The sequence below is a fragment of the Rhinatrema bivittatum genome, chromosome 2 (assembly GCF_901001135.1).
Source record: "Rhinatrema bivittatum chromosome 2, aRhiBiv1.1, whole genome shotgun sequence".
In the NCBI taxonomy this organism is placed as follows: Eukaryota; Metazoa; Chordata; class Amphibia; order Gymnophiona; family Rhinatrematidae; genus Rhinatrema; species Rhinatrema bivittatum.
Genome location: NC_042616.1, coordinates 719,681,179 through 719,708,362, shown reverse-complemented (window position 1 = coordinate 719,708,362; position 27,184 = coordinate 719,681,179). Strand labels below are relative to the sequence as shown.

The 27,184-nt window shown below is 47.8% G+C and overlaps 1 protein-coding gene across 3 annotated transcripts in view; it reads left to right on the top strand.

The window, feature by feature from the left end:
* Positions 1-27,184, top strand: part of RGS22 (regulator of G protein signaling 22) — a 915,000-nt gene that overhangs the window by 533,487 nt on the left and 354,329 nt on the right. For 2 of the 3 annotated variants that reach the window (XM_029591789.1, XM_029591788.1), the window contains exons 15-17: positions 13,877-14,071; positions 15,542-15,634; positions 22,929-23,302. In XM_029591789.1, coding sequence (XP_029447649.1) covers positions 13,877-14,071; positions 15,542-15,634; positions 22,929-23,302 — 662 coding nt within the window. Of the gene's footprint in view, positions 1-13,876; positions 14,072-15,541; positions 15,635-22,864; positions 22,888-22,928; positions 23,303-27,184 lie in introns of all 3 variants that reach the window. The other variant, XM_029591791.1, reaches the window with a different exon arrangement.

Below are 27,184 nucleotides of genomic sequence, written 5' to 3'. Positions count from 1 at the left end.
CTGCAACAACAGAGCATCCGACACTGGGCCCCAAGACCATCCCAAAGAAAAAAGGAAAGATGCCACCTTATTGGCTCCATTTACATATCCCACCCAAGTAGTTGGAGCTAAGGATGCTCGGAGCAGTTTCCATGACTCTGGGAACCAAACCTCCAAAGGTAATCTGGCATCGTCGCTCCGCATAGATCTGCCTCTGGGGCAAGCTTCTGGAACAGCGCTCACTTGCAACAAGAAAGAGAATCAACAATGCCACTAGCTGCAACTGGCATGAGCCAGGACCAAGCAGCAACATTTAGCATCATATGCTGCAAAACAAACTCCCGCAACAAGTTAGAAACCATCAGACACTTTGCTGATCTTTTATTAATAACCCCCACCACCCCCATGTTATCACCCCAAAATATTACCTTCCTGTTGCACAACTAGAACCCCACAAATGCAAAGCCACCACAATTGGAAACAACTCCAAGAAGGTGATATTACCTAACTGCATCCATTCTTCTGGCCAAGAAGCAGCACATCACTCATCTTGAAAATAAATCCCAAAACCAAATGCCCCCAAGGCATCTCTAAACAGCTGTAACTCCTGACTCAAAACAGCATCAGTCTGCTATAAAGATACTCCATTAAACTCTGACAAAAATCTTACCCATACAACCAAATCCTCATGCATTCTGTGCGTAATGTGAATATGATGATTTCTTCTTAGCACACCTGATATTGCCATGGCCAACCTTCTCAAAAACACCTGTCCCATAGGAATAACCCTTCAGGTGAAATTCAGACTTCCTACTAAAAACTGCACTTGCTGCAAAGCCATCTTCTTACAATGCAATGCCCTCTCAACCAGCTCCCTCAACCTGACCACCTTGTCCATAGGCAAATGAGACACCATTGCCTCCAAATCCAATTCTATACCTAGAAATGTCAGATGCATGCACGGTCCTGCAGTCTTCTCGCTAGCAATAGGAATACCAAATTCCAAAGCCACCCTCAAAGCAACTCATAATTTCAATGCATTCACTAGATTGATTTGGTCCCACAAACAGAAAATCATCGAGATAATGAACAATACAATAGGAAAATTGGCCCTTACCTGCTAATTTTCTTTCCTCTAGAATCATGGATCAGTCCAGAGAGCTGGGTTTTGCCTCCCTTCCAACAGATGGAGACAGAGAAAAACTTTGAGAGAGCCCTCTCTTAACCCGGTGTGCCACCTGGTATTCCTCACAAAAGAATAATCTTTTTTTTTTTTAAACCTAACTCCATCTCCCCCGAATGAGCAGAGGATGAAGAACATAACTTTTACAGCAATGGTTTGAGCCAAAAAAACCTATACCCTTTTCTGAGAAAGCAAACTATGAATCAGCATTACAGTACAGAGCGAGCGGGCTCTCTATCCATAACCTGTAAACTCACCCCAATGGGCGGGTTAGTAGGTTTGCCCCAATCACTCCCATCCAAATGTATAATTAATACCACCAGCTGGACTATCCAACCCAGCCAGCATAACATGTAAGGCAACAATTGATTCCACCACATGCCCCATTGCCTCAACCAATGAACAGTCACCCCATACTGCGACAATCCCAATTCCATACCATATGGACACTTCTGAGCATGCTCTTGCACCCTCACAATGTAGGAATGCCCCACTATCCACATGTTGTGCCTCCACGAATATCCACATGTTGTGCCTCCACGAAATGGTACTACAGGAACAAAAATTAGCAGGTAAGGACCAATTTTCCTTTCCCTGTATGTACCTGGACCAGTCCAGACAGCTGGGATGTACCCAAGCTCTCCTAACTAGGGTGGGACTGCGTTCGGATGACACTGGCCCCGAAACAGGCGGGGTTCAAATCCTGGACATCCAATCTGTAATGTCTGGCAAAGGTGTGTAAAGACCTCCAGGTAGCTGCCCTGCAGATTTCCTGTGGGGAAACAAGCTGACATTTTGCCCATGAAGCCTCCTGCGCTCGGGTAGAATGAGCCTTCAAGCCCTCCAGGACTGGACGACCAGACCCGATATAAGCAGACGCTATGGACTCTTTTAACCAACGAGCAATCATCGCTTTAGAAGCAGACTGTCCCTTCTTCACCCCATGCCACAGAATGAAAAGGTGATCTGACAGACCATTGGTAGCCTCAAGGTAGAGCAATAAAGCACGCTTGATATCTAACTGCCTAAGTTGTCTTGCACGAGGATCTGTGAGCTACTCAGCCGGAAAAGCTGGCAGCTCCACCGATTGTTTCATGTGAAAATTAGAAACCACTTTTGGCAAAAAAGATGGGACAGTACGTAGTAATACTCCCAATGTTACGCTCGCCGCCTGCGGCAGGCCTGCGATGCAGCCCTGCGATGCAGCCCTCTCACCTTTATAAGCAACTTCCAAACTCCAGCTCTCCGTCGCTTGTGTCAGTAGGCCACCGACTCTGACCTCGGGCTCCCACCAGCACCTCCGGCCCTGCTCCACTTCCTGGGACTTCCAGCCAGGATGCCTCCATCCGTCAGGCCTCTCCTCGGGGTTCGTGGAGAGATGTCCTCCTAACCATCCCCTCAGTAAAAACTGCAAAACTAACTCAAGTCAGAGAAAGAGCACTATCATTGGCCGGACCGTTACTATGGAACACCATGCCCATAGAGATAAGACTACAGAGAGATTTCAAGACTTTCAAAAAGAGCTTAAAGACATGGCTCTTTAGAGAAGCCTTTCCACAAAGAGAGCGAGAGAGAAAAAAACGCTGAAAGCTGTACACATAAAATCTTCATACAGCACTAGCACATTATATGTATGTATGTCATGGTCTGTCTATTGCACCTTTTAAATTAAATGTATAATTTAACAGTCTTTATCTTAGTCACAGGTCAGATTAATCATCACTAAACTCTTAGCCATTACTATGAAACGATGTTACCGAGATCATCAGGCACCTCCATTACTAATAATAGGAACAGTTGCATATACAATGTACTATATGTGCCTATATGTGAACCGTTGTGACGGTATTCTACTAAACGACGGTATAGAAAAGATTTTAAATAAATAAATAAAAATAAATAAATAAATGTCACCAGCAGCGCCTTGCCCCTCCCTAGGCGCGCGCGTGCATCAATAAACCTTTTAAAGGGCCCACGGCGAGAACCTGGCCGCGTTCCTGGATGCTGACGTCAGATCCTTCAGCGTATAAATGCTCAGGCCTCACACCATAGAGTTGCCTTTGCAACAGGTCTCCTCGCTTCCCTGTTTGGTTCTGAGTACTCATTACCTCCATGCTTCCTTGATCCGTGTTCCTGTTTGTTTCCAAGTTCCTGATTCCTCGTTCGTCTCATCTGCACTCTGATTGACTTCCTGGTGCTGACCTCCGCTACGTCCAACCTTGCCTGCCTTCTCCAAGCTTGACCTCTGCTATGTCCGACCTTGCCTGCCTTCTCCAAGTCTGACCTCTGCTACACCTGACCATGCCTGCCTTCTCCATGCCTTGACCATTGCTACACCTGACCATGCCTGCCTTCTCCATGCCTTGACCATTGCTACGCCTGACTATGCTTGCCTTCTCCGTGCCTTAACCATTGCTATGTCTGACCACGCCTGCTTTCTCCGTGCCTTGACAATAGCTATGCCTGACCACGCCTGTCTTCTCCGTGTCTTGACTATTGCTACATTTGACCATGCCTGCCTTCTCCGCGCCCTGACCATTGCTACGGATAACTACGCTATAGACTCCTTGTGTCCAGAGTTCTACGTTGCTTGCTACACTTTCCAATTGCTGCCAGCTCTCATCCAAGTTCGACAGTGATGACTCTGTCCCTGTCCTCTGGACGTGGACTTCTAAGGCTTCGGCCTTCCTTTGCTAAAGCACCTTCAATCAATCCTCATTCCTTGGTACTTGGGTTCCTGTACTGGGACCAGTTGAGGATAGAACTACGCCACCTGCTGGCTGCTGTCTCTGGGTTGATGCGAAGAAAAAGCTCCCTATAGGATAAGGCCTGGAGCTCTGAGTCCCTCCTGGCTGAACAAATGGCCACCAAAAACAGCACCTTCAACGTAAGATCCTTTAAGGTAGCCTTGCGGAATGACTCAAAAGGGGCCTCGCACAAACTCCGGAGAACCAGATTCAGATTCCAGGAGGGGCATAGCCTACGAGTCGGGGGGGCGCCCATACTTCATGCCCCGGAGAAAACGTACCACATCCAGATTAGCCGCCAAAGGAGCACTACGAGTATGGCTCCGCAAACATCCTAAGGCAGAGACTTGAGCCTTCAGCGAATTATAAGACAATCCTTTGTCTAAGCCATTCCGCAGAAAAGTGAGAACCTGAGCCTTTGAGGCCTTACGAGGATCCACCCCTTGAGGCTGACACCGAGCCTCGAAGACCTTCCACACCCGCAAAAATGCCAGTGACGTGGAGGTTTTCCAGGCTCTCAATAGGGTGGAAATAACCGCCTCTGGATAACCCTTCTTCCTCAATTGCCGCCTCTCAAAAGCCAGGCCGCAAGACAAAGGCGATCCGCCTGATCAAAAAATATAGGCCCCTAACGAAGAAGATTCGGAATATGACCGAGTTGGAGAACCTAAGAACATAAGAAAATGCCATACTGGGTCACACCAAGGGTCCATCAAGCCCAGCATCCTGTTTCCAACAGTGGCCAATCCAGGCCATAAGAACCTGGCAAGTACCCAAAAACTAAGTCTATTCCATGTAACCATTGCTAATGGCAGTGGCTATTCTCTAAGGGGTGGATTTTAAGAGCCCTGCTCGCGTAAATCCGCCCGGATTTGCGCGAGCAGGGCCCTGCGCGCCGGTGCGCCTATTTTACATAGGCCTACCGGCGCGCGCAGAGCCCCGGGACTCGCGTAAGTCCCGGGGTTCTCCGAGGGGGGCGTGTCGGGGGCGTGTCGGGGGCGGTCCCGGTCGTTGCGGCGTTTTCGGGGCGTCGGCAGCGTTTTGGGGGTGGGTATGGGGGCGTGGCTACGGCACGGGGCGGTCCGGGGGCGTGGCCACGCCCTCCGTACCCGCCCCCAGGTCGCGGCCCGGCGCGCGGGGATTTACGCCTCCCTCCGGGAGGCGTAAATCCCCCGACAAAGGTAAGGTGGGGGCTTAGACAGGGTCGGGTGGGTGGGTTAGGTAGGGGAAGGGAGGGGAAGGTGAGGGGAGGGCAAAAGGAAGTTCCCTCCGAGGCCGCTCCGATTTCGGAGCGGCCTCGGAGGGAATGGGGGTAGGCTGCGTGGCTCGGCGCGCGCCGGCTATACAAAATCGATAGCCTTGTGCGCGCCGATCCAGGTTTTTAGCAGATACGCGTGGCTCCGCGCGTATCTACTAAAATCCAGCGTACTTTTGTTTGCGCCTGGAGCGCAAACAAAAGTAGGCCTATTCGCGGAGTATGAAAATCCGCCCCTATGTGAACTTAATAGCAGGTAATGGACTTCTCCTCCAAGAACTTATCCAATCCTTTTTTAAACACAGCTATACTAACTGCACTAACCACATTCTCTGGCAACAAATTCCAGAGTTTAATTGTGCGTTGAGTAAAAAAGAACTTTCTCCGATTAGTTTTAAATGTGCCCCATGCTAACTTCATGGAGTGCCCCCTAGTCTTTCTACTATCCGAAAGAGTAAATAACCGATTCACATCTACCCGTTCTAGACCTCTCATGATTTTAAACACCTCTATCATATCCCCCCTCAGTCGTCTCTTCTCCAAGCTGAAAAGTCCTAACCTCTTTAGTCTTTCCTCATAGGGGAGTTGTTCCATTCCCCTTATCATTTTGGTAGCCCTTCTCTGTACCTTCTCCATCGCAATTATATCTTTTTTGAGATGTGGCAACCAGAATTGTACACAGTATTCAAGTTGCAGTCTCACCATGGAGCAATACAGAGGCATTATGACATTTTCCGTTTTATTCACCATTCCTTTTCTAATAATTCCCAACATTCTGTTTGCTTTTTTGACTGCCGCAGCACACTGCACCGACGATTTCAATGTGTTATCCACTATGACACCTAGATCTCTTTCTTGGGTTGTAGCACTTAATATGGAACCCAACATTGTGTAATTATAGCATGGGTTATTTTTCCCTATATGTATCACCTTGCACTTATCCACATTAAATTTCATCTGCCGTTTGGATGCCTAATTTTCCAGTCTCACAAGGTCTTCCTGCAATTTATCACAATCTGCTTGTGATTTAACTACTCTGAACAATTTTGTGTCATCTGCAAATTTGATTATCTCACTCGTCGTATTTCTTTCCAGATCATTTATAAATATATTGAACAGTAAGGGTCCCAATACAGATCCCTGAGGCACTCCACTGTCCACTTCCTTCCACTGAGAAAATTGCCCATTTAATCCTACTCTCTGTTTCCTGTCTTTTAGCCAGTTTGCAATCCACGAGGCCCCTCCAATGCCAGATTTACCAAGTCCGTGAACCAAGGCCTTCGTGGCCACTCCGATTTGGACCCAGTCCTCGTAAAAAAGAGTCAGCCAACCTCCTATAACCTGGTCCGAGGGGTGGGCCGGCCAGAACTCATTGGGCAACTTTAGCACTGCTGAGCCCTGCCCTGAACCATCACGGGCTGAGCGATGCCCGCAGTAAGCCTGCAACCAAGACTGGAACCTCCCCGAGGTCTGTCTTTGGCCTACATCCTGCACTCTGCTCTGCCAAAAACGTCTTTGGCCTTGAAAACGTGGGTGGGCCTTCGGGCTATCTTCAGGCAGCTTATGGATTTTATTATCGCTCAGCAGCTTTATTAGTTGCTCCAAGTCCTCCCCAAAGAGCAACTTGCCCTTAAAAGGAAGGGCACCGAGCTGAGCTTTAGAGGAAATGTCAGCAGCCCAATTTCGGAGCCACAAGAGCCTCCTGGCAGAGACTGCTGACACCATAGTCCTTGATGAAGTGCGAAGAAGGTCATACAAAGTGTCCGCGCCATATGTGACGGCAGCTTCCAGACGTTCCACCTGTTTCGCCTCTTGTGGCTTCAACACCTTAGCGCTGAGCAACTGCTGCATCCAGCGGAGGCCCACCCGGAGCATATAACTGCTGCAGACAGCAGCCCAAATTCCAAGGGCAGAAACCTCGAAAATCCTCTTGAGGTGACCTTCAAGCTTGCGGTCCTGGAGATCTTTCAATGCTGTCGCTCTGGCCACTGGGATGGTAGTCTGCTTTGTAACCGCCGAAACAGACGCGTCCAATTTGGGAACCTGTTACAGATCCAAAACGTCTTCCGAAAGAGGGTAGAGTTTGTCCATGACTCTGCCAACCTTAAGTCCCAGCTCCAGAGTATCCCACTCCCGAGACATCATTTGCTGCAATATGGAGTGGAGAGGAAAAGTTTGAGCGGGGCCTCATAGCCCCGCTAAGACTGGATCCACTGTATCTGGATTGGGGACCAATGGAGCTGCCACGATTCCCACTTCCTGCAGAACATGGGGGAATCAGGGGGGCCAGCTCCTCCCGACGGAACAGGCGGACCACTTTAGGGCCGTTACCCTCGACTGAAGGGGGAACACCAGGGTCACGCCCAAAGTTCGGGCCCTCGGAGGGTGGAGGATGATCCTTCCGACCCTGCTCATGGTCTGAGTCATCCGTCTCTACCTCCCATGTCACTCCACGCCCTGCGGGAGCCTGAATAGTCCGGATGCGCATTGCCGCCAGTAGATCCTCCTTCCTGGCCACCTTCCCAGGTGGGCCCTCAGGAACCTGATCCACTGGGAGTTCCCTCTTCTGAGCACCACTCGCTAAAAAGGCCTGTGCATTAAGAGGATGAACACAGGGGAAAAAACAGTCTGGCCCCCTGGAAACCCCCCAGGGTACCGGAGCCCCCCTCAGTGCACCTCCCTGTGCCCCCCCCCCCCCCCCGGGCCTCACCAGGGTGAAAATCGGCGGGGGAAAGCACTGGAGGAAAATCCCCTGCCCCCAAAGCCCTTGCCTCTGCCGGACAAAAAATATCCAAGATGGTCGCCGTTCCCGCGCTGAAAGGGAACGGGTTGGCCTGCACCTCAGAAGCAGCCTAGCTGCTGTGAAGAGACCAGTGCAGATGCACTAAGGGAAGGCTCCCCACCAAGGAGTCACTAAGCACAACAATCGGCCGAATTGCGGCCCAAACAACGTTCCCCGCAGTGCGGGCACCAGTTTGAGTGGGGTATGCCGTATGAGAGAAGCCGCGGGAAGAAAATGAAAATGGCCCCCAAAAAGTGAAAAAAGTACCCCTGGCACGACTTACTGCTGACTGGAGCCTCCCTGCCGCTCGCTCTGACTGCCTGTGCTCTGAGCTTTTTTTTTTGCAGCCAGAAAACTTAAAGCGAGAGAGCTTTTTTTTTTTTTTTTTTAATATAAAGGGCAGAGGCTGAATGGGGGGAGGGGAAAAGGGGGGAGGGAACTGGACCACCAGTTATCACCCCCTACACCCCAGGGAGCATAGGAAGGAATACCCAACCCCTGCTCGTTCCTTGCCTGTGACCAGGGAGGATGGTCCCACCAGGACCTAACTACTTCCCGGGAGGCCGCTGCATCCGAAGGACGTCTGTTCCTATCCTAGATCTACTTTTCTCTTCTTTCTGTAAGCTTAGGTCAGAACCACCGGTTTTGCACCACCTTCATCTGGTGGAGAGAGAGAAATACTGAGGAACACTAGGTGGCACACCGGGTTAAGAGAGAGCTCTCTCAAAGTTTTTCTCTGTCTCCATCTGCTGGAAGGGAGGCAAAACCCAGCTGCCTGGACTGATCCGGGTACGTATAGGGAATAAGCTCTGGAATTTGCTGCCAGAGGATGTGGTTAGTGCAGTTAGTGTAGCCTTAAAAAAGGTTTGGATAAATTCTTGAAGAAGTCCATTAACTGCTATTAATCAAGTTGACTTAGGGAATAGCCACTGCTACTACTGGCATCAGTAGCATGGGATCTGCTTAGTGTTTGGGTACTTGCCAGGTACTTGTAGCCTGAATTAGCCACCGTTGACAATTTCTTATGTTCTTCTGTTCTAATACTGGATAATGCAGATTTCTGGGCAGTTACCCAGTGCACAAGGTGCTAAACATCTGGAAATACGCGCAAGCAATGGAGCAGCCCACAGGCATGCTTCTATCAAAATAGTAATTCATTTGAAAGCAGAAACCCAACAAAGGAAAACTATCTGGATGGATAGGCAACAAACGAAAAGCAGACTCAATGTCCACTTTTGCCATCAATGCACTTTGCCCAAATATTGCATCAACTGTACTGCGGAATCAAACGATGAATAACGCACGGTACAAAAGTTCCTTAGGAATGAAATCATTCACAGATCTGCCATCGGAAAAGGATAAATTGTGAATCAATCTGAACTTCCCAGGTTCTCTCTTAGGCATTGCTGCCAAAGGTGATACAATCATCTCCGGAAAAGGTGGCTGAGAAAATGGACCAGCAATTCTCCCTAAGGCTATCTCAGCCCCCAACTTCATGTGCACCACACTACTCAATTTGATCTCAGAGGAGCAATTATCCCCCTGATCCCCACCCACATGCAAAGACCCTGTAAAAGGGATCAGAAACCAAAAGAAAAACCATTACATAAAATCCCTGCAACATCCACTCTAGGATAAGACTGCAACCATTGCTGCCACCATAATGGGCATAGCGGCCCTTGTAAATAACTCATTTGGCAGAATTTTCCGCTGCAGATTTCCCTGCAGTACCTCCTGCTGTTTGCTTAGAGCACTTACTGACGGAGTGACTAGCTCCACAAGTGGAGCACAGGTGGTTAAATTTGCAATCCTGGAAGTTACAGACGGATCTTTTATATCTCCAACAAACGTCTGGGATTACCATTCCCCCTTTAGGCACGCAGCTCAGCGCAGCCATCCCCTGAAAGGACCACAAGGCCGACTCCCCCCCCCCCCCCCCCCAATAGCTCCTTTTGAACTAGCCACCACTGCCCCATGTGCCTTATTGGTCATTTTTGTGAACCATAGCCCCACAACCTGAGTACCACAAGACATACATTTATTTTCTTCCATTTTATCACGGAAGTGCTCATCATAACTGAGCCATGACCAGCCCTCATAATCCTCGCTAGCACCCAGTGTCGCGTCTGCATAAGCCAATAAGGGCCCATATTGCAAAGTATCATGATGCCCAACCACAGTCACAAGCCTAAGAAAACATCGGATCCAATTCAAAATCGTGCACGGCACCCTCTTCTACGTCCCCTGAAACCTCTCATTTTCTTTTTTCTTACTCTCCCTTCTATGACCTCTCGACCCTCCAGCAACTGAAATATGTAAATATACTTTTGTTTCTGTATCTTAGGCCTCATAAAATGGGACACCTCATACCAGAGCTCCAAACATGCTACCAAAGCCGGAGCTCTCCTCTCCTCTTTCTTAGTCGACTCAGCAACAGCACCCTGAGATCTCGACCATGAAGCTGTACTAGGTGAAGTGGACGAAGAAGAGGACAAATCAGATGAACTAGAACTATTATGCAGAAGCATCCTCACCCGGGACACCCACCACCTATAACTCAACCTGATGCACCGCTACAGGTTCCTGCCCTTCATTTCCCCGTGGCAACCAATGGGATGCTACCAGTTCCACCACCGCAGGATCATACCTCCAAGCTTCCTGCCGAGAAGTACCAGCTCCATCTGATGTCACAGAAGAAGTCAAACATTGTGGAGGAAGAACAACAGATGCAGCAACAGGAGCGACAGGCTCTGCACTTAAACCTGCACCTCCCAACATGGGAGATCCTACTGGCTGACTATGTGCCAGTCACTGTATGCCCCCATGAATGGCTAAACTGTGCAAAAATCGGAACTCTCTGGTCCACCACCGCACAGCCAATACCCTCAGAAAAACCTCCAATTGCTCCTCCCCTGGCAAATAAAATCTGCCAGAATACCCCCCCCCCCCCCCGATCATGGAGGCAACCCAGACTCAAAACCATCCAACAGCACACTCCTCATTCCCCAGTTGTGCTGCAAACCCCGAGCCAGAGATGAATCTCGACCAGCACCTACACCAACACCCCCCACTGTGCTGCGAACAGGAAGCACAGGTGTACCTGCCGCCATACCCCTTGCTCTGATACCAGCATCTTCTCCAACTCTGAAGCCTGCCACATCCCTGTTAATTCCTACACTCACCTCTGCTTGCCCACCAGGATAAACGCTACCGTTCCCCCCCCCCCCCCCCCAGCCACGGTACAACATCCCACCAGGTACCGATCTACCCGCAACACTCTGAGTCTTTTGAAGCGGTGTTTGAGAAACCCGACCCTGCCCCTGCCCCCTTGCTCCTCGAGAACACGGAGGAGAAGCTGTGTGCAGCTGTTCACTCATATCCAGGCCAGAACTGACATTCATCCCTGCCGCAGACTGCTCTATCTCTCCACCCCCCGAAGCAGCCACGTGACGTTGTCCCACTACCTTTGCTGCACTTGCTCTGGGCCCCTCTGCTGCCGCTCCGCTTAAGCCACTCACCCGAACTGGCACCGCCATCAGAGTGATGCAGTCAGAGACGCTCCCCACAGCCACAGCTCCCGCCATCTCTACTGCCTGCTCCGATGCCTGCTCTTCACTGGAAATGCTGTCCTTGACCATTGCCACTTCTTCTGATTCAAACTCTGAGGCCCTATGAACATCTGCCTCAAAAGAAAAGCCAACATCTCCCAAACGCCGAGCCATTTTTCACTAGAGGTGTGAATCGTGTGATCGATCGTCTTAACGATCGATTTTGGCTGGGGGGGGGGGGAGGGAAATCGGATCGTCGTGTTTTGTTTTGAAATCGTTAAAAATCGTAAATCGGGGGAGGGCAGGAAAACCGGCACACCAAAAAAACCCTAACACCCACCCCGAACCTTTAAAACAAACCCCCACCCCCCCGAACCCCCTCAAAATGTTTTAAATGACCTGGGGTCCAGTGGGAGGGTCCCGGCGCAATGTCCCACTCTCTGGCCACAACAAAAAAAAACCCTAACACCCACCCCGAACCTTTAAAACAAACCCCCACCCTCCCGAATCCCTCCCAAAATGTATGGCCGGCGCCATTTTGCAATACGGCTCGAGTGCAAGAGGTCGTTCCCGACCCCCGCTGGATTTTTGGCAAGTCTTGTGGGGGTCAGGAGGCCCCCCCAAGCTGGCCAAAAGTCCCTGGGGGTCCAGCGGGGGTCCGGGAGCGATCTCCTGGATGCGTGACGTCGGGAGCTAGGAATCAAAATGGCGCCGGCGCTACCTTTGCCCTGTCACATGATAAGGGCAAAGGGCCACCGGCGCCATTTCTCTTCACAGCAGTCGTGGCCAGAGAGTGGGACATCGTGCCGGGATCATCGCGCCGGGACCCCAGGTCATTTAAAACATTTTGGGGGGGTTCGGGAGGGTGGGGGTTTGTTTTAAAGGTTCGGGGTGGGTGTTAGGGTTTTTTTTTGTTGTGGCCAGAGAGTGGGACATCGCGCCGGGATCCCAGGTCATTTAAAACATTTTGGGGGGGTTCGGGAGGTGGGGGTTTGTTTTAAAGGTTCGGGGTGGGTGTTAGGGTTTTTTTGGTGTGCCGGTTTTCCCGCCCCCTGTTTAACGAAACAATACAAATGCCCCTGACGATAAATCGTGGGTATTTGTATTGTATCGTGCACTCTAACGATTTTGGACGATTTTAAAATTATCTGACGATAATTTTAATCGTTCAAAAACGATTCACATCCCTATTTTTCACCACCTGATGTAGCTTGCAGACACAGGGACAGGCAAGTGACAAGCATCCCTTGCCCAGCACCCTCTCAACTCTTCCCCTTTCCCTTCAGCCTCAGTGCCTCTGGCCAATCAGCCCCTTCCAACCCACCCCTAATACCATACAAATCTCCTGCTCAAAACAGCCACTAACGGCTCCCTATCCTGGCCTCCCTACAACCGCCCCCTCCCCCCCCCCCTTTTCACTAATACAAACTACCCGAGGTCAGGCCTTTTACCCATATTATACTGATCTGCCTGTCACGGCGTCCAACCTGCCCTTCACAGACTTGCTTGCAACATCTCTTTTTCTTGAACACTTATAACCCATTAAACATACTGAAAGCATTTCTTCTGAATGTGGGCCGTTAAAAAAATAAATAAATAAAAGGAAGCTCAAGGAGGCAAGCATACATTAAAAATGTTTTCCATTTTCATGCATTCTTTCTTACACTTGCAAGTGCACTCTCTTGTTTACATTAATATGACAAGAGCTTTACATTTCAGACATGGTTCTGGGGAAGTATGTGATTATTTTTCATAGGTAAAAATCCTATAGAAAATTGCCCCATGGTGCCCTGGGCCAACACTAATCCAGATGTAAGATTTTCACTGGAAAAATGTAAGCAAATTCACTGGTGGGGACATAGGAAACTCATTAAAAAAAATTGATTTTTAAGGAAATCCTCTTTCAGATGGCTTCTATAGTTTCCCATGCCTTTTATTTTAAAATGCAAAAGGGAGCAAATTGGTGAGCAAAAGTATCATTGAAGACTAAGTGTAGGTGGAATAATCAGCATAGTTTGTTTTGGGTGATGCTTTAAATGTATACAGTTCTTTTATTAGCTTTATTATGCTAATCATTCCTATTTGTAAAATCAATAATATATTCTAATTTAACTCCTGAATCTAATAACTGAATTACCATAGTAATTTAGTAAATGTCAGAAGAAAAAGACCCAAATGGTCCATCCAGTCTGCCCATCAAGTTTTGTTTTTTTATAATTTAAGGGAAGTAACTGCTGCTCCATTCAGGTTACCCCTATGCCCTCTGTAACGGGTAGTAACAGATGATACAACCAAGTGGTACAAGATAGGTTATATTAGTGACAAAAATTATATAGTCAAACTAAGCTGACTTTTTTCCATAATGATTTATCTTTTTTGTAGTTCCTGTATGCCACCTATCTTGCTCCTAGTGCTACCATGGATATTGGTGCCCTGCAAACCATAAAATCAGACATTTATTATAAACTTGATCCACCCTTTGATGATCTTTTTGATTCTGCTGAAGATCATGCCCTCAGTCATCTACTTGATGCCTGGAAGGAAATGACTGAAATGGACAAAAGAGCTTTTGGACAGGTATTTGAATTACTGAATTATCTTGTGTGAGTTCTGAAGGAAAATTTGTGTTTTACTTTAAAGAAAGCTGCACCTTTTGTGCATGCTATACTATTTCAAATGTGTGCAGGGTCAAACAGAACTGCTCACCCTCTTTCAATTTAAGGACCTGATTTACTAAGCATTTTCCCATAGACAAGGAATGGGAAAAAAGCCTTAAAAATTGTAATATTAAGTAATCATTTTTAATAACTTTTGACCAGCTCCTTCACAAATCCCTTGAATCTCTAGTAACAGGTATGATAGCAAGAAAGGCACAAATTAGTTCACACTCACCACATCTGATTGGTTTACATAGCCTATAAATTATATCAAAAATTATATCACAGATACTGCAAATTCAATCACATCCCAGTCTATGAGGGCAATGTACTAACCTGAGCAAAGCTTCATGCAAAATTTATGAAACAGTGTGCAATAGTGGTTATATGTAGAAAATACAACAATTCTGGCACTTATTACAAAGTGCAAAAAAGTTATCACAGCTTGTGCTAATACCTATGTGAAGTGCTAAGATAGTGTACTTTGCAATAAACTGCCTATTACCATAAAACACACCCTTTTTCCTATTGCATGCAAAATTTAGCGCATTTTGATAAATCCAGGCCTACATTATGTATGGTCTCGTTAATTTTCAAAGCAAACTTATATGGGCTGTTATAAAATTATCTTCATTGTTTGTGCTTAGACTTTCAACTTCTTCCCAGTATAGCATGAACAGCATAAGAAATGTCCTCCCCTAGTTCAGAACCACAAATAATTGATGACTATGTTGTCCATGTCTGATAAGCATAGTTTTTCAAGCATTATCACAAGAAATGCTTTCCCTCTTACTTGTTCCCATGCTCACAGTGAAAAGAAAAAGTTGCTCTTTGCTTCTGGTTTTCTTTCTCTTTTGAGTGTCAAACTTATCACAGACAATTGCACTTCAAGAGAAAATAGGCTAGGAGAATCAGCCTTCTGCCTTCTATGAGCTTTTACACATGAAATAGTTGCAGTAAAAATATATTTGTGATGATCTTATATTGTGTCTGTACTGTTTCCTGATGTGATACAATATGTGGCACCAACAGTTGGATCACAGACTCCAGTTATGGGCAGACTTACACTTTCTCCATTAGCATGTGTCTGTGTGTAAACCTAGCACTGGAGAATGTGTTGTTTCCATTTTAATTTGTCTTGAGTGCAACAGTATTTCTTTGTATGTTAAAGCGGTACTTTATAGATTCTTGTGTAACAACTTGCATGAAATCACAAGGTTTCCAACTTAATCAACCACCATACGCGTCTTACTTCCAAGAATATCATATCCTTTAAATATATTAATTTTCTGGCAAATACATTTCTGCCCACAACTACTAACAAAATGCCTCCCTTTCTTCATCTTGTGTAATGTGCCGGATTGATGACGTAAAATATTGTCTTTATTAGGTGGAAATGGAGGAAGAAATACGAAGGCTGGAGTCAGTATACATGAAAAAGCTAAAGGCTATATATCTAGAACATATCGCTAGGAGGGCGGAGGTAAGATAAGCACCTTCTAACAAAAACATGGTTAGCATTTAATGTATCCACAGGGCAGGAACTGAGCAAGAACTGCCATTTTAGGTTTATGGGAAAAATGCTTAAGTCCATTTGGCCCATAGCATATAGTCTGGTTTTGTAATTGCACTCAATGCTTGGTAGCAAGGATACAGAATGTTAAAGAATAGCTGAAATGGCACTACGGATAACCCTTTGACTTAAGGATCAGAGTGTTATAAGTCAGACATTTCTTTTTTTGATCAGTGGACTACTCCAGAACTGTGGCATTATTTTCATAAAGATTTTTTGGAGTCATTCCTGAAGAAGAGATCAAGGCTCAGAGAAGTATGGAAAGTGTAGGTAGATACCTTTTTACCATCATAGTTTAACTTTCCTTCCTGCATGTATACATTTATAGAGACAGATTGAATAAAGTACTTTTCAATCAACATTACATCCCTGTGAAAATGAGTTCATTGTAATTTAATTAGTAAGAGAAATGTGGTTACATAGCGCAATAGGGATGATCATTCATTTGAAATGAATGCATACAAACTGGACAAATGGTGGCAATATTTTTTCATTTTGTTTTACATGAAAAAAATGCATCCCCCCCCCCAGAAAAAAAAAATTTGCACTATTTGCTAAAAATAAATTACACACACAAAAAACAAATTTAAAAAACCCCAAAATGAAATAATGAAATGAATTGAAAATTTTTCTTGCGCATATCCCTAAAGTGTAAATAAAAGAAAGAAACAGAAACTACATACACTGCCCAAATTCAAATATATGTAGAAAACAGTGTGAGTAAAAAAATGTAGAGATTACTTACCTGATAATCTCGTTTTCCTTAGTGTATGCAGATGGACTCAAAACAAGTGGGTATAGTGTGCTCGTGCTAGCAGTTGGAGACGGATCTGACGTCAGCACGGGTACATATACACCCGCAGGAAGTGCAGCAATTCAGTAATCTTCCTTGCAAAAGCTTTATGGATATATGTGTGACTGACCGATCGATTAAATGAACAGGATTACCCTGACCAATTGATAGTAGCTGGAGACCGCCAGTGTTCTCAACCGGAAGGCGTCGACACCCGGCAGGGTGGATGCCCTATATAAGAAAACATGGCTTACCGTGAGTCGGCGAATCCCCATGTATACCGGCAGCCGGGCGGGATGCTGAGTCCATCTGCATACACTAAGGAAAACGAGATTATCAGGTAAGTAATCTCTACATTTCCTAGCGTGTAGCAGATGGACTCAAAACAAGTGGGATGTACAAAAGCTACTCCCGGACTGGGCGGGAGGCTGCCCGCGGTCCGTTTAGGATTGCCCTCGCAAATGCTGTGTCCTCCCTGGCCTGGACGTCCAGATGGTAGAATCTGGCGAAGGTATGGAGGGAGGACCACGTTGCCGCTTTACATATCTCTGCCGGCGACAGCATCCTAGTTTCTGCCCAGGAGGCCGCTTGCGCTCTGGTAGAATGAGCCTTGACCTGTAGAGGCGGTGGTTTTCCTGCCTCTACGTAGGCCGCCTTGATAACTTCTTTGATCCAGCGGGCGATGGTTGGCCGTGAGGCCGCTTCCCCTTGCTTCTTCCCACTGTGAAGGACGAACAGGTGGTCCGTCTTTCGTACTGCTTCTGACATTTCCAAGTATCTGGACAGCATCCTGCCGATGTCGAGATGGCGCAGTATTCGACCTTCTTCCGACTTCTTCAAACCGTCTGTGGTTGGCAAGGATATGGTTTGGTTGAGGTGAAAGTGTGAGACTACTTTGGGTAAGAAGGAAGGGACCGTGCGAAGATGGATAGCCTCTGGAGTGATTCTGAGAAACGGATCACGGCAGGACAGTGCTTGTAGCTCTGAGATGCGGCGTGCTGAACACACAGCCAGCAAGAACACCATCTTCAAGGTTAACAACCGGAGAGACAGGCCTCAAAGGGGCCTGAAGGCGGATCCCGCTAGAAATTCCAACACTAGGTTGAGGTTCCACAGGGGCACTGGCCACTTCAGTGGCGGGCGAATGTGTTTGACTCCTTTCAGGAAACGTGAGACGTCTGGGTGTGTGGCAATGGTGTTGCCGTCTCTCCTGGGACCGTAGCAAGACAGCGCTGCTACTTGAACCTTGATGGAATTGAGGGATAGACCCTTCTGAAGTCCATCTTGTAGGAAATCCAAAATGATAGGGATCTTAGCGGCATGTGGATTGGTGCTGTGAGTGTCGCACCAGGCTTCAAAAACTCTCCAGATCCTTATATATGTTAGTGATGTGGAGGACTTGCGTGCTCGGAGGAGTGTATCTATTACCGGCTCCGAGTATCCTCTTTTCTTCAGTCTAGCCCTCTCAATGGCCAGACCGTAAGAGAGAATTGAGCTGGATCCTCGTGGAGGATGGGACCTTGCCGCAGCAGGTCCCTGTGTGGAGGCAGGGGTAATGGATTCCCTGCCAGTAGTCTTCTCATGTCTGCGTACAGGGTCTTCTTGGCCAGTCCAGGGCCACTAGAAGAACTAGGCCTCTGTGCCACTGAATCTTGTGTATTATGGGGCCCAGCAGGGGCCATGGAGGAAAGGCATATAGCAGGATCCCCTGAGGCAATGGCTGTACCAGGGCATCGATCCCCCGGGATAGAGGGTCCCGCCTGCGGCTGAAATATCTGGGTACTTGAGCGTTGGACCTGTCCGCTAGTAGGTCCATGCCCGGCGTCCCCCACTGGTCCACAATCATCTGGAAAGCTGTGGGCGACAGCTGCCATTCCCCTGGGTTTAGGCTTTCTCTGCTAAGGAAGTCTGCCATGGTGTTGTCCTTCCCGGCGATGTGGAAGGCGGAGATGTCCTGGAGATTTGCTTCCGCCCAAGTCATCAGGGGAGTTATTTCTAGGGACATCTGTCGGCTTCTGGTTCCGCCCTGTCAGTTGATGTATGCCACTGTGGTGGCATTGTCTGACATCACTCTGACCACTCTGTTTCAAAGTCTGTGGGCAAATCGCAGGCATGCTAGCCTGACTGCCCTTGCCTCTAGTCGGTTGATGTTCCACCCCGACTCTTTTCTGCTCCACCGCCCTTGGGCGGTGAGTTCTTCGCAGCGTGCTCCCCATCCGTTCAGGCTGGCATCTGTAGTGAGCAGGGTCCAGGTTGGGGAGGACATTCTTGACCCCCGGCTCATGTGGCCGGGCTGCAACCACCACCGTAGCTGATTCCGTACTCTGGCTGGTAGAGGTAGGTGTACGGTGTAGTTCTGCAATCATGGGCTCCACCGAGATAGGAGGGCACGTTGTAATGGTCTCATATGAGCCCGCGCCCATGGTACCACCTCCAGAGTGGATGCCATGAGGCCGAGGACCTGTAGGTAATCCCAAGAAGTGGGCCGGATGGCGCTCAGCAGGGCCTGCAGACGATTCCGGAGTTTGGATCTCCTCTTGGAGGTCAGGCTGACCTTGTCTTCCTGGGTGTCGAATTGCACTCCTAGGTATTCCAGCGACTGGGAAGGCTGTAGGGAACTCTTGTTTGTGTTGACTACCCAGCCTAGGCTTTCCAGAAGAGATATAACTCTGTTGGTTGCCCGGTGGCTCTCCTCCAGTGACTTTGCCCTGATCAGCCAATCGTCCAGGTAGGGATGGACGAGAATTCCTTCCTTCCTGAGTGCCGCCGCCACGACTACTATGACCTTGGTAAAGATCCGCGGCGCGGTGGCTAACCCGAAGGGTAAGGCTCGGAACTGGAAGTGTTGGCTCAGGACTTTGAAGCGTAAATAGCGCTGGTGATCCTGATGGATTGAGATTTGCAAGTAGGCTTCCGACAGATCTAGGGAGGTGAGAAACTCCCCTGGCTGTACTGCGTTCTTGACCGACCGCAGAGTTTCCATGCGAAAGCTGGGGACCCGTAGGTGTCGGTTGACAGACTTGAGGCCCAGGACGGGCCTGAAAGTGCCCTCCTTCTTGGGTACTATGAAATAAATGGAATAATGCCCAGAATTTATCTCCCCTGCAGGCTCTGGGATTATGGCTTTTAGGGACTGGAGCCACTGCAAGGTAACTTCTAGTGCCGCCTTCTTGAGGGGTGAACAAGGAGATTCCACAAACTTGTCCGACGGGAGCCGAAGAAAATCCAGGTAATACCCTTCTCGGATGATGATAAGGACCCACTGGTCCGAGGTAATCTTGACCCACCTGCGGTAGAAGAGGGTTAGCCTGCCCCCTATGGCTGCTACCCCCAGATGGGTCGGCTGATTGTCATTGTGGGGTGCGGCCGGTTCTCCTCTTGTTGTGCTTAGCTCGAAAGGGCTGGTTCCTGTCCTGAGAACGAGGTGCTTGGTAGCGAGCCCTGTAAGGGTTGAAGCGCTGAGAGTTTCTACCTCTAGATGGCCTAGAAAAAGAACGCTGGCTCCTCCTCGACCTGTCTTCTGGTAGACGGGGTAATGGAGAGGCACCCCATCTATTAGCCAGTTTCTCGAGATCGCTGCCAAACAGTAGGGATCCCTTAAAGGGCATTCTTGTGAGGCGTGTCTTGGAGGAAGAGTCGGCCGCCCAATTACGTAGCCAAAGCTGCCTCCTGGCTGCCACTGTGGATGACACTCCCTTGGCTGCCGTATGGACTAGGTCGGAGGCTGCGTCAGTGAGGAACGAGAGAGCTGATTCCATGTCTTCTCCCGGGGTGTTGTTCCTAGCTTGTGATAAACAGGAACGCGTCACCACGGTGCAGCAGGTCGCAATTCATAGGGACATGGCTGCCACCTCAAAGGCTTGTTTCAAAATGGCGTCCATGCGCCGGTCATGTATATCCTTGAGGGCCGCTCCCCCCTCCACCGGAATGGTGGTGCGCTTCACAATTGCCCTAACTATGGCGTCTACCTTGGGGCATGCCAGCAGCTCCTTGGACGCCGGGTCCAGAGGGAACATGCCTGACAAGGCCCGACCCCCTTTGAATGAGGCCTCCGGCGCATTCCATTCCAGATTGATTAGCTGCTGTGCTGCTTGTGGGAGGGGAAAATGGTGAGCCGTTTGGCGCAGGCCCTCTAACAGGGGGTTCATTTTAGGGTCCCCTGGGGTGTCCTGGCCTGGAATAGCCAGTTCTGATAGGCATTGTGAGACCAGGCCTGGAAGATCCTCTTTCCGAAAGAAGCGTCTCATGGTCCGATATGGTTCTATCTCCGAGGGAAGTTCTCCCTCCTCGGGGGGCTCCTCATCTTCCTCGGAGCAATCCGAATCCCCATAAGTGGGGCTTCCGGGTGGCGAGTGTCCGTGCCTAGGTCTCGAGGGTCCAGGGGCCGGATCATTCGGAACGGAAAGACCCATTCGAGGAGCAGACTGCATCTGGACAAAGCCGTGAATCCCCTTGAATAATTCCACCCAGGAAAGCGAAGCCGGATCTGGCCTTAGGGACTCCAGGTCTCTCGGGTTCCCTGGCTGCTCACCGCGGCCTGCTAAGTCCGGAGTGTTCCCGGAGGAACCGCTGGGCTGAGACCGGTCCTGGCTTGGAACTCCCATGGCCTCCTCACATTGGGCACATAGTGAGTCTGCTTCCTCGCTCTGTGTGGCTCTGAGGTTGCATGCTGAGCAGAGGCTTAGAGCTCTTATGCCTGATTCTGGAGGTGCCGGCTCTGCGGACGTATGGGCTCTCTTATGCTCCATTTCGTCTGTTATTTCCTCCCAACCGGAGTATGCGCCTTGTAATATGTGTCGCCTAATAATATGCGCTTATCCTATGAATGTGCGCTCATCAACATGCGCTGAGCCGCATGCGCCTATGAACGGGCGTCTTATGAACGTGCGCCTATGCACGGGCGTCTTATTAAACGTGCGCCTATGAACGGGCATCTTATGAACGTGAGCCTATGAACGTGCACCTATGAACGTGCGCCTACCAACAGGCGTCTATGAACGTGCGCCTATGAACGTGCGCCTACCAACAGGCATCTATGAACGTGCGCCTAGCAACAGGCGTCTATGAACGTGCGCCTATGAAAGTGCGCCTACCAACAGGCGTCTATGAACGGGCGCCTATGAACATGCGCCTACCAACAGGCGTCTATGAACGGGCGCCTATGAACGTGCGTCTATAGGCCTGTGCCTCTCGGCGTGCGCCTATCCTAGTAGCGTGCGCTTGGCAAGCATGCGCCTATCCGCGTGCGCTTAGCAACGTGCGCCTATCTGCGTGCGCTTATCTCAGCGTGCGTACAGCAACGTGCGTCTAGGTGGCGAAGGCGTGTAGGCAGGCAAAATGGCGACCTCCTTGGCGGGCTGCCACGTAGGCAGGCCCCGCTAATCCTCACTTCCTTGGAGACCACAGTAAAGATGTACGCCTTACCTTGTCTTCGGCGCTTCCCGGCTGCAACCCGGGCGGTCTCCGGCTGCGGGGGGAGAGGGTGAGTACCGTCACTGCCGCGCTCGAGGAAGTGCACCCGCTGCCTCTAGGCCACGCCCAAACTCGTCTCGCTCGGGGGCCAAGTCCTCGCCGGGACCGAGGCTGCCTCTATGCCACGCCCGAGCCCTTCTCACTCAGGGGCTAGGTCCCTGCCGCGAGTCGGCCACCGGACCGAGGCTCCTACCTCCGAGGGGCCACGGAAGTCAGCTCGGGAAACTCAACTGGGGGAGGGACCAAATGGTATCACCGCAGGAGTGCGGGGCTCGTCTTCAGGTAGGTTTCTTCTATGAATTTAGTCGTTTAGAATTTGGAAACACGCTCAGCGAGTGTGAGGTAGCTCCAAACTGCTTTGGAGACGGAAATTACTGAATTGCTGCACTTCCTGCGGGGGTATATGTACCCGTGCTGACGTCAGATCCGTCTCCAACTGCTAGCACGAGCACACTATACCCACTTGTTTTGAGTCCATCTGCTACACGCTAGGAAAATTATAATTTAAAAAATCAGTGATTCCATCATTCATATCCAAAAACACTGTTTACTGCTTTTTATTTTGTATGGGGGGTGGGTGATGTTGGTAGGGGCATGGAGTTGAGTGATTTTATTTCTTTCAATTTTATTATGTTTGATTTTATTGTGTACATCGCATTAGGCCTTGCTTGCGCAAGCAGTATAACAAATAATAAATAAATGAAATTAAGTTTTATGTTATTAAAATGTCAGATTATGGATTTTTTAGATCAGTATCTTACCTGAAGGTGCTCCTGTGCTTTGTTGTTGCAAGTATTTTGCCTGCAGTTATGATGATATATGAATCGTAATCTAGTCCATTTTGTATTGTTCAAGTGCCATTTTTTTGTTCTCAGGTGACTGCTAATTTATATCACAGGTAAGAGTTATCTGCATAATGCAAATCATTTCTTTTCTTAGGGTGCTGCTTATAAAACTGGCTTCCTATCACTTGCTGACTTCAAGTTCGCAGCACTACCTTCCTCTGGCCTCCCACCTCGTGACTCCATTTTCCAACCACTTCCTGACTCCAGCTATTTACCTCCTCCTGATTCCAGCTTCCTATCACCTGTCGCCAGCTTCGAATTACCTCCCTTCCTATCGCCATCTGCCTTCTCTTTTGGATCACCTGACTCCAGTGTTCCCAGCATGCCAATGCAGCCTGAAATTTTGGAGGAGAAAGACCATTGGGAGGAAGTCCCTGAGGAATATCAGAATATTAACCTAAGTGTCCTAAGCCATACCGGGGAAGAGTTGGATTATTTCCGTGACTCTCTGATGGATCAATTGGAAAAGTAAGTGCAAGACTATGCTATTGTCTTTGTTCAGATCTTTCACTTAGCTACATGTTGTCTGTAAAACAGAAGATTATTATCTGGAAAAAACTTTAATTGAACAAATAAAGGTGAATTTTAAGATCTGCGTGTGGGAGCACATGTGCGTTCATTTGCTGGCTCGCACTCATGGACGTGACGATTTTATAACGTATGCACGTGTAAGCACGCCTGTTATAAAATTGGTTATATGCACGTATATGTGCACACAAATGCCACCTCGATCGTGTAAGTGGGGGGGGGGGGGGGTTTAATAGATACACGTGCCGACGCAATTACCTGTTTCCCCGGTTCGTTCCCAGTTCTCCCAGGTAAAGGAGAGGACTTCCTAAACCCCCTAGTTAACTTGCCTCCCTTTTACCCTAATAGACTCAACCCTTAAAACCCCACTGACTAGCCTAGATTTTTTTGTTTCACGACTTACACACCATCTATAGCAGAAGTAAAGTTATGCAGATAGGGACCCCTGAGCGTGCTGGTGTGTGTAAATACTCACATGCTGGTTTCATTCATATTTCCTGGAATGTCCATGCCTCGCCCAGCCCACACCTATGCTCCACCCCTTTTATGAAAGAAATTTTTTATTCGCATACTGGGAGATACGCGCATACTCGAGCACCTCTTAAAATCCGTGCAGCGTGTGCTGGGCCGATTTACGCTCATATCTCCCAGCTTTGGCATGCATGGGACTTTTAAAATTCACCCATTAGATTGGCCAGTAAAAGTTTTCCAGTGAATATTCTGAATTAGTTCTATTCATAACATTTTTATTTTATTTTTGGCTAACGTTACTTTCCATTGGAGCATAATTGGCATTACAGCCTTGGAGAAGCTACAGTGTATGGTTTTATAGCAACCAGTGGCAGTGTTGTTGCTGCTGCTACTGGGGAAGGGAATGAATTAAGGAAGAATTAAGGACATACTCTAAACAGACACTTCATCTTCAAAATTTTTACCTTCTCTTTTGAGCACTTGTAAGCCTCCATGTATTGCTATTTCCATCCAGGTGTTCTTCCTTGGAACTTTAAAAATAAGTTTTAAAATGTAATTAAAAAAAGAAGTGGTCCCTGCCAGTGAAAGGGCACCACTGTCATCTGCTGCCTGTAAGTCTCTGCCAATGGCTCACTTGTCCTGATATGCAGGGATTATTATCTACAAATTTCTAAGTCTGTATTTCTTGGAGTATAAAGTTATAAGATTGGATTCAGAAGAAAGAACCTTTTTGATTTTCTAGATTCAGTAATATTTTTATTATGAGTTTTAGTCAATTATACATTATTAGATTCATTTTACATATACAGAATATAGTAATTCAAACACTTTTTCATTTATTTCACAGCATCTAAATTAGCACAATAGCCCAATCAAAAGTCTGCACAGATTTCTTAATTCACAAATTCTATCTGCTTACTAGCCCCAGATTACTTAAAACCAAACCTCTGACCTCTTCAGCATAATTAAGAGTTAAAATATGTTTCCTGTTCGTACTCCAGATCAGTCCAGACAAGTGGGTTTTGCATCCCTACCAGCAGATGGAGGCCGAGAACCAAAAACTTTGAGGCACTGCTACATAACCAAGAGTGCCACCTGCAGTAACTCAGTATTTCTCTGTCTCCAGCAGATGGTAGAGGTGCAAACCTGCAGTTAAGAAAAAGAAAGAAAGAAGAGACAGAAGAAGAGAAGTTAGAAGACACTCCCTGAGGTGTTAGGTTCATTTGTGGGCCATCCCTCAGTTTGAGTTGGGCGAGCTGGGGGTTGGTAATCCCTGAGAAGCTTTAGCCTGCAGCAGATCCAGGGGTCTGACTGCCAGGGGTCCTGGTTCCCTCTTATCCCCTGAAGGCTCTTTCCCAGAGGTGTTGCCAGGGAAGTATTCCTTTTTTTGTTTGAATTTCTTCCTTTGCTATGGCTGATGTTTCTTTAAGGAAAAGTAAAAAAAAAAGTTACATTTTTCTTTCAGCAGCAACCACTCTGGCTGTTTCTGGTTTGATCATCAGGGCAGGCCCGGGCTGGGGGAAGGGAGCAGTGTACGAACATAAGAACATAAGAAATTGCCGTGCTGGGTCAGACCAAGGGTCCATCAAGCCCAGCATCCTGTTTCCAACAGAGGCCAAACCAGGCCACAAGAACCTGTCAAGTACCCAAACACTAAGAAGATCCCATGCTACTGATGCAATTAATAGCAGTGGCTATTCCCTAAGTAAACTTGATTAATAGCAGTTAATGGACTTCTCCTCCAAGAACTTATCCAAACCTTTTTTGAACCCAGCTACACTAACCACACTAACCACATCCTCTGGCAACAAATTCCAGAGCTTAATTTTGCATTGAGTGAAAAAGAATTTTCTCCGATTAGTCTTAAATGTGTTACTTGCTAACTTCATGGAATGCCTCCTAATCCTACTGTTATCTGAAAGTGTAAATAACCAATTCACATCTATTCATTCAAGACCTCTCATGATCTTAAAGACCTCTATCATATCCCCCCTCAGCCAACTCTTCTCCAAACTGAACAGCCCTAACCTCTTCAGCCTTTCCTCATAGGGGAGCTGTTCCATCCCCTTTATCATTTTGGTTGCCCTTCTCTGTACCTTCTCCATCGCAACTATATCTTTTTTTGAGATGCGGCGACCAGAATTGTACACAGTATTCAAGGTGCGGTCTCTCCATGGAGGAATACAAAGGCATTATGACATTTTCCATTTTATTAACCATTCCCTTCCTAATAATTCCTAACATTTTGTTTGCTTTTTTGACTGCTGCAGCACACTGAGCCGATGATTTTAAAGTATTATCCACTATGATGCCTAGATCTTTTTCCTGGGTGGTATCTTCTAATATGGAACCTAACATCGTGTAACTACAGCAAGGGTTATTTTTCCCTATATGCAATACCTTGCACTTGTCCACATTAAATTTCATCTGCCATTTGAATGCCCAATATTCCAGTCTTGCAAGGTCCTCCTTGCACACACAAGAGAAAAGTCAGGAAGTCAAGAAAGTGAATATAATCTATTGTTGAAATGGTAGAAATTGCATAGAAACCTTTCACAAACCGTCTGCTACTGTGCCACCACAATTACACCAGGAATAGGGATGGTGCTAAATTTCATACATAAAAAAACTCTTTATGGACGCACAAGTTTTGGGTTCACATTACTGCATCAGGGGTAATAGCTAATCGACTCATTTACATGGAATTTAAATGCAATTAGCACTATTTGCTACACACTGCTTTGCCTGTGCAATATGAATGCACTAATCCTGGTATTTTATCGGGCATATGTCTAGCGCGTCCAAAACGCATGTCCAATATACATATAGCAGCTTACTGACCAGAGCACCCGATATTGCATTGGCCTGAGAAGAGAAGTGAGAAGAGAAAGAAAGGAGAGCTGGAGGGAATGAGACAGGTATGAGGCAAAAGTCTACCAAAAATGTAGACAGTTGAGCTAACTATAGACTAACAGGTAAATTTTAAGAGCGTCACTCACACAAAATCGGCCCCAGACACGCATATATGGGCTGTGCATGAGCAACGCAAATTTTAAGAAGCCGGGAAGTATGAGCATACATACCTGTGTGCGCGTCAAGAATAAGGAGGCAGAAAAGGGGCGGGGCATGGGTGTTCCAGAACAGGGCCAAGACTTGAGAAAGAGAAAGAGAGAGAGAATCTGACACTCTATAAAACTCCCACTATAAGGGGGCACTTTCAACTCTGGGTGGGTTTTTGGGGAAGGGGTAGTGTTACATTGGTCTACCTAGGGTGCAGGGGTGTGTAGACCCTTGTAACACCGCCCCTCTCCAAAACCCACCCTGAGTTGAAAGTGCCCCTTACAGTGGGAA